The sequence below is a fragment of the Carcharodon carcharias genome, chromosome 32 (genome assembly GCF_017639515.1).
Source record: "Carcharodon carcharias isolate sCarCar2 chromosome 32, sCarCar2.pri, whole genome shotgun sequence".
NCBI lineage: Eukaryota > Metazoa > Chordata > Chondrichthyes > Lamniformes > Lamnidae > Carcharodon > Carcharodon carcharias.
Genome location: NC_054498.1, coordinates 23,828,252 through 23,836,055, shown reverse-complemented (window position 1 = coordinate 23,836,055; position 7,804 = coordinate 23,828,252). Strand labels below are relative to the sequence as shown.

At 44.1% G+C, this 7,804-nt stretch overlaps 1 protein-coding gene across 1 annotated transcript; it reads right to left on the bottom strand.

Moving 5' to 3' along the window:
- Nucleotides 1-362: 362 nt before the first annotated feature.
- Nucleotides 363-7,672, bottom strand: LOC121271937 (40S ribosomal protein S17). Its single transcript, XM_041178194.1, has 5 exons — nt 7,606-7,672; nt 6,443-6,594; nt 4,508-4,613; nt 2,667-2,732; nt 363-483 (listed from the first exon to the last, which is right to left on the bottom strand). Exons 1-5 carry the CDS (start codon nt 7,606-7,608, stop codon nt 409-411), a joined length of 402 nt encoding a protein of 133 aa, XP_041034128.1. The 5' UTR covers nt 7,609-7,672; the 3' UTR covers nt 363-408.
- Between the last annotated feature and the right edge of the window lie 132 nt (nt 7,673-7,804).

Here is a 7,804-nt window from a genome sequence, read left to right as displayed (position 1 = left end):
TGCACACTGTATTCCAGATGCAGTTTCACCAAAACCCTGTAAAACTGTGAAAAGACTTCTTCCAATCGTTTTGCAATAAAGGCTGACATGCCATTTGCTTGCTGTACCTACATGCTAACTTTCCGCGTTTCTTGTACAAGCACACTTAAGTCTGTTAACTCCCCTATGATAGCTAAAGATTTAGAAATCAGAAGTTACAATCACTTAACATTTTTTGATCAGTAAGTTATCAGTTTACAGCATTTCATGCTAAGCTTGAATAAAATCCATTCATTGCTTTCCAGGAATATTCAATGGATCACTAGGAGAAAGTTGCAATGATCAATATCAGAGAACATTAATAAAGACACAAACAAGCAACATGCTTTTGTCTTTTTTTAATTGTAGAGCTTTGTGGTACAAATAATTTTAGATCCTTGGAGTCCTGAAAGCCATTCCTACTGAGGGCTGTGTGACCTGCAGATTGGACAAGCTGCCAAAGTCCTGCAAAAGAGGGAGGGAAACATTAAACCCAAGCAGGCAAAATCCATACAACAAACAGGTTCATTCATTAACAAGTGCTGCTAGGCCAGTAAGATAATCTTTAAGGGCTCCTACAGTCCACAATGCTGCATGGCAGGGGCTTGAATTCAATTAACAGCCCTGCCAGTGAACGGTGAAAAATAGACCAGTTACTGCATTGACAATGAAGTTAGACTAATTAAATCTGTCCACTCCAACAGTCCCTTAAAGCTCCAAGACAACAAGCTTATATCTCACTTCGTGTACACTGGCCACTCTTTAGCCTATTTTCCACTATCCATCTAAGGTGGCAGCAATTTAAGAGAACCCAGCCTTCAACTGAAAGTAAGCCCTAAAGACTATTGCAGTTTTAGTCCAGAATTAAATGTGATCTTAATCCAAACTGCAATGTAACCTGGAGATCCTTGATGGGCAAAGTTACATGATGTATGGGATGCTTCCATTTGAGAGAAGAGGGATGAGATGTAAGGTTTGTGGAACAGCATCCTACATTAATGCCTCAGTAAGTGCTGCCTGCAATCCAGACACAAGGCACCAACAAGCATGTAAACAATGCTCAAACTAATTACCCATGAAGAATTAGTCTTAGGCTCATTAATGTTTTAAATTTGAGTTATCTACACTATTTAAAACTAATTGAAGTGCAAGCTAAAAATGGGCTAAATTCTTTGCTTTGGAAAATAAATTCTTCCAGTGCTTCAGCAGGCAATGGGCAGGGCCCCTTCCCCAAGAGAACAGTGGGAACTTGTTACATTCCTGTCTATATGAAACAAGTGGAGAGAGAAGTCATATTTATACTGAGTTTATTGTCCATCCCAAATTCCACTGTCGACATTGGATCCACCAGGAACCATTGCACATTGAACGGACAGGAGCAAGCTTAGGCATCCATTCTGGGATCATATGGATTTGGAAAATCAAACCAATCACCGAAATCTTGACCAAGCTGTCCTCCTTCAGTGTATATCTGCATTCCAACTTGGGATGGGATGGATACCGGACCACTTACACTCCAGCATGTCACAGCCCAGAATAACACTCAGGAACAAGGTTAAGTCTGTCAATGTAACTATGTGAACAATGGAAATCGTATTCTGGGAAGAGAGCAGACACTATCAAAGAAAACAGTAGATTTTAAGGTTTATCCAGGGGTTGGGGGAAGGTGCGAAGAGAGAGAACGCTCAACTTAGTCAGACATTCTGCTTGGGGTGGGTCGTGTCTATTAAGAGATGGGATGTGGGATGGAGAAAGGACTGAACACTTGCTAATCTCAGAACAGAGGCCTTCCTGTAACATTCTCCCATCTAGAAAAGTCACTGTTGTAGGGAGGAGGCAACAATGATCACTGTCCTTTTATGAAAGTGTATGTGCTCCTACAGTTAACAATAATAATCTCCCAGTGTTGCTGAACTGAGGCATAATGCACTATGCATTATCGTTATAACGTACACAGTTATGCACTCAGCTTCTTTCTGAAAACCAGACAGACACAAAGACTTCACATTCGGCACGTCCAAGATCTGTCAATCGCCAGATTGGCTCTTAGTGAGGGAGCATCATGTTAATATGCTTCAGCGCAGGAATGTGACTGTAGATATACTAGAAAGAAAATGGCAGTTTTGTGGACGACTCAACTTCCCACTCACCACCCAAGAGGGTTAATTGGTGAGAAAACAGAAGTCACAAACATGCTGAGCCACTATGATTCTGGTTGCCTATCCTTCTTGAGTTGGATCTAAACTATCACACAGCAAATAAAGATAATGTGAAGAGAACACCCTAGGCTTATTATATAAATTCATTAAATATAGGAGTCTCTTCCCTGGATGAGAGCCTAAGTCCTAATGAAGGCATCAATTTTTGTAAGGAATAGTAAGTGGGCCATCTCAATGTGGGTTTACAGTTGCTTCCTCCCTCCTAAAGTAACATGAACCCAACCCCAACTTCAATTAATGCCACTGGGTTGACTTACTTTCTCCTTTCTGTTAAAGGATACATCATGTACACATGTAATTTCCCTCCATAAGACTGATACAGCAGTTGGCATGTCATCGCATTGCCACTACTGGAGACGTTTAAGTCATGTCAAACTAGGAGGGCAACAAATTCTGAACATGGTGAAGCATCAACCTCCCATCACTCACCAGCAGCTTCAGCATCTCCTTGGTATCTGGGTCCACCTCAATCATCTCCTGATCCAGAGCGGAAACCTGGAAAACAGATGCAGAGACAAAAATCAGCAAACAGACCAGCCACTTCCTTCAACCACACCACAGAGCACTATTTTACTAATGATTCCTCAGCATGCAGCTTGGCTCAGTTGGTGAACACTCATACCTGGGTTTCTGGGTTCAGGTCCCACTACTAACTCGAGCCCACAATCTAGATGAAACTTTAAACCAAAGCCCGAACCGGCAGCTCAAGCTCGGGTAGGCACAAAAGTCCCCACGGCAACCACAGGAAAACAGGGGAGTTCCACAAAACATTCACTCCCTCAACCACAAACTGATCATCCAGTCACTAATTTAGATCCTGGCTGTGGGATCATCCTGTGCACTGTAGCTGCCCCATTTACTGTAAGTACACTACAAAAGCAAGTGATTGAACATAAACATCAATCACAAACACCTTTTCATGCCCTATGGGAGTGTTTCTTTCTTCCAAGGAAACCTGGTTTTGAAGTAACTTCATTGACTGAAGACATTAAAAACACCATCCCTATCAGTGCACTGCCCCAAAGCGCTAAGTAAACCTGATTACTTCTCTAGTTACTGCTAGCAGCTCAATGAAAGGACTTAAATCTAGCCAGACTTTTAACCACTTACATTGACTCAATAAGCAGAAATCCCTGCTGACGATGAATGATTTCAATCTAAACGAATGGCATTTCCAAACACTGTGATTATTTGGACAAGGTCAAACAGGCCAATAAAGTTGTTAATAGAAAACAACCTTTATTTCAAATCAATAACACCTGAAGCACAATGTCTGGAGGTAAATTAACCACTATTTCAGCTTTAGCAATTCCACATGTACAGTGCTGTGGTGGACACATTGTTATCAATGAAATATAATACAACCAGAGATAAAATGGGATCAAGCCAATTTATTTTGAGAGGCCCCATTCTTTTAATTCAGACTAAACCTTCGGTGTCCAGAAGCCCTGCAATGATGCTAAAGATCCAATCAATGTTTTCTGTGAGAGCTTGTAACTGAAGAGCACTGTGAGTTGCTGTTGCAGTTACAAGATAAAGCTGGAACACTGCACTGGAACAAGGCTGGGAAACAGTTCTGCATTGTGAGAAAGCAAAAAATATATACTGTACATGGGTCAGAGACAAAAGTTAACTATTTGGGCACAGATACTCAGGTCATGTTGATACGGAACCCATACTTTATTGTGGAGACCAAGTGTATTTTACAAACACCGTAACACTCACTCAGGGGCCTGAAACAAGGGAAACTTCACCAATCAATCTGAAAACTGGGGAGGTTCTAGCAGACATGGAACAGGCAATGGCTGCTCACCAAGCAGCTGTAAAAGGCCACAGAACCAAAGGAGCACGTGTAAGGGACAGAGTAGCAATGTGATGTTGTGCAGCCCAACATCCAAAACCCTTGATAAAGGACAACAGTCTCATTCAGTCTCCATGCTATAACTCACTTCCTACAGATGCCTCAGCAAGACAGTTGGGCTGGTAAATCTGCAAAGATAAACTCAAATAGGACTGGAGGATCTTCTAAATCTGAATCTAAATTATGAACCCAAGTTCAGAAGCAGAATAATTCACTTTCTTCCAAATGAATATAAATCTTGAATACTATCCTGGCCATTTATCGTCAAGTTCCAGTATTTTGTCTAAAGACTTCAAAGTTTCCCAAGCTTGCTACTTAAATACAAAGCCCAGGTTCCCAAAGCATACAAATGTGACATCAGTACTCAATAAATCCAGCAGTGTGTGAACTAGACTGAAGAGAAACCCACCTCTGGGACATAGTTATCCCTCCTCTCCCGCTCTTCTTCCTGCAGTTTGATTGAGATGCCTCTGACAGGCCCACGCTGAATACGCTTCATTAAGTGTGTCACGTACCTGGGTAAGTTAAACACCAGTTATTGGACATTTTAATTGCTGTATCCAACTCTATACCTGCACACAGGACTAGGCAGTACCAAGTTATTAAGCAATTCTACGCCAGTTTCTGATCAAGACAGTAATTTAATCTGGAGACATCCCAAACTCTGACAGTAATGGCTGAGCTGAGAGGGAGCTCCTCTTTCAGATGGCAACCAAACTGGACATTCGCAGTATGTTTTAAATTTCAGACTTTGAAGCTCTCATTCTTGCTTTTCTCCACCACTGTGTCTGTCTCCTGCCAATGCAAGACTGCAGTCGACACCCGTGTGTGTGTGCGCACTTGTCCGCATGTCCACAGAAAACCAGTAACGTCACTGGCCAGACCCATGGCAGCAAACGCAGCCCAGTTAAAAACGCTGCAAGTAAAACCACGCTTTTCCGTGGTTATTGTTAACAAAATTATATATAAGTACAGATTGAGCAAGAGAAAATAGTGGACTGTATTTGACTTTATATTAAAAAAAGAGTGCAGAGAATAGCAAAATGCTTCAAGTATTAGCGAGCGAGCTGCCAGGGTTTGTAGATAATAGGGCTGAAAACATGCCATAGATAAATAAAGAAAATTACCCAGGCAAAAATGGGTATTGCAATTTGGTCGGACTAAAATAGCCCTTTCTGACTCCCAAATCCATTCTCTAGGATTGTTAATTTAATTTCATTCTTCGGTCTCAGTAGGATAGCTGCCAGTTTGAATTTTGCTTAAAAAAAATGAGAAACTAAACGGAGAGGATGAGTTTCACACTGAGGAATGAGTAGAGTTCTGATCTCCGGCGTTTGCAATGACATGATGGAGCGAAGGAGCACGACTGCGTATGCACCTGGTTGACAGCAAACGCAGCCTTTCCCCCCCACCAATGGTGAATTCCCCAGACATCATTAATACTGACATACCGTAAGGTTCTGCATAGTGAAGACAGCCCCGTCTTCAAAACTATTTCCTTCAACTTATTGCTCACGCATATGCAAGAGAAGCAGCATCGCCTCCCTTCTCCCTCGGTTATATGGATATAAATGGCCGTACCATCAAATGGAGGTCAGGAAGACACAAAGACACCCGCCTCGTACCAGCTCCCGAACTAGGCCAAAGAGTGCAGTGGAAATCCCTTCCCCACCATAAAACGGGAGTTCCATTCTGACAAATGTACAGCGACAGAGCAGGAGTGCCCCCAAGAAAATTCCTGGCTTCAGTTTAACTTGGAATGGAAGAGGGAAGGGTAAGATCCTGGATGTGGTGAGCATCATTGGGGCAGTTTTTATACAAATCAAATTGAAAATACTGTCCCCAAGGAGAGAATTAAGAAACAGCAGGACCATGGGATAAGAGCAAGAGAAAAGGGCTAATAGATAATTCTTTCAGAGAGCCAGCACAGGCATGATGGACCAAATGGCCACCTTCTAGGTGACAATTCCCTGACTCAATAATATGCAACTAAGATGATCTCCAGTCGGCCTCAACACTTTCTCCCATCTCCATCAAAAAAGCGTGGGGGAGAGTGGGGTAGTGTCCAGGACTGTGCAGGTTTAGAAGTTGGGTAGTTGGGTAAGGATAGGATTGAGGTCAGATCCCCTTCCCTATTCTTCCCTGTGCCCTCACCTCTGTACACCCACCCTCTCCCTCAACATATGCCCCATAATTTTCCAGAGCTCATTATCGCGGTTCACAGATCAATAGCAACCATTTTGTGCAATTAACAGCATAACAGGAGGTGGCCATTCAGCCCCTCAAAACCTATTTCATCATTTAGATCCAATTAGGGTGAATGGGGAAGGATAAGGCTTCTTACCCTGCAATTTTGTTGCGAAGTTTCTTGCTGGGGATGATGGCAATCTCCTCGCAGACCCTTTTGTTGGTGTGGAAGTCATTGCCAAGGCGGGTATAGTATTTCTCAATGATCACCCGGGCGGCTTTCTTGACTGTCTTAGTCCTGACACGACCCTGAGCAGAAGAGAGACAGTTATGAAAAGTGCACCTCATTCTACAACTTTTATAATCCAACAGCAACCTAAGAGCATGATTTTGGAATCAGGATTGTTTAACAAAGTATCCCCACATTACAGTTCAGGGTTAACAGAGGCAGTTTTGCACTTTGGGGTAAGCCAAGAAAACATACTAAATGGTTTCAGACCTGCAGTCCCTCTCCCTGCCCCCCTAGACTAACATCTGTTCAACGGTTATAATTCAAAGACACTGGCTTTCTCAAAGGAGCTGGGCAACTGAGCCCTGAGTGTATTCCTTTCATCACCTACTGTCCATTAATTTCCATACTGAATACCCTTCGAATAGGGCAGCTGCTGTAGGCACATTGCGCCAAGATTCAATTGAGGTCAATAACTCATGGATAGTATGAAACAGCAGAGAGGGGGCCCTTCGGCCCATCAAGCCGGTGCCAGCCCTTTGAAAGGGCCATCCAATTTGTTTCAGGCAAATCACATCCACTGTGTACCGCATTGAAAAAATATTTCATCCCCCCCCTCTGGCTCTTTTGTGGTTTTAAATCTGGATACTGCCATTGGATGCAGTTTTTCCCCAATTTACACCATGAAACCTCCATTAAATCCCGGCTGTAAGGAGGGTCCCAGCTTCCCCCGCACAACTGGATGGACATTTTGGTTTAAAGCTGCGCTCAGCCTGAGCCAAGTGAAGCTTTCCCACCCCGGACCCAGAGCCCAGGAAACACGCGGGGAAAGCCCGAGGCCTCGCTCCCAGGCCATCTCCTCGCCCCCTGAACCGTCCTCAATGAACCCGACGGCGGAGAGTCGGAGTCCCCGCTCCGCTTCCATCGCCCGTTTCTTTATCCGCTTCCTCCCCCGCTCCCGCTAATATCGGCGGCGACAGATGACCGGCGGAATTATCGATCTGCCCGCACCGCCGCTGCGGGGTTCGGCGGCCGTTTAGCAGACGGATGGAAGCGGATTATCCCCTCAGCCGCAACGGTAACAAACCCACCATCTTGGATTCCAGCCGAGAGAAGAGAGCGGTGGCTGCTGGGAGCGGCTCTATGAGGACCCCAGGGCTAGGCTGCCCAGCGCACTGCCTGAACCCAACTCCCAAGCACTCTAGAGCTCAGCTCCATCCATCCACCCATACAGCTCTCTGTCTATCACCATTAATAACCATCTCCCCATGTCAAAACAGCCCTAAAACC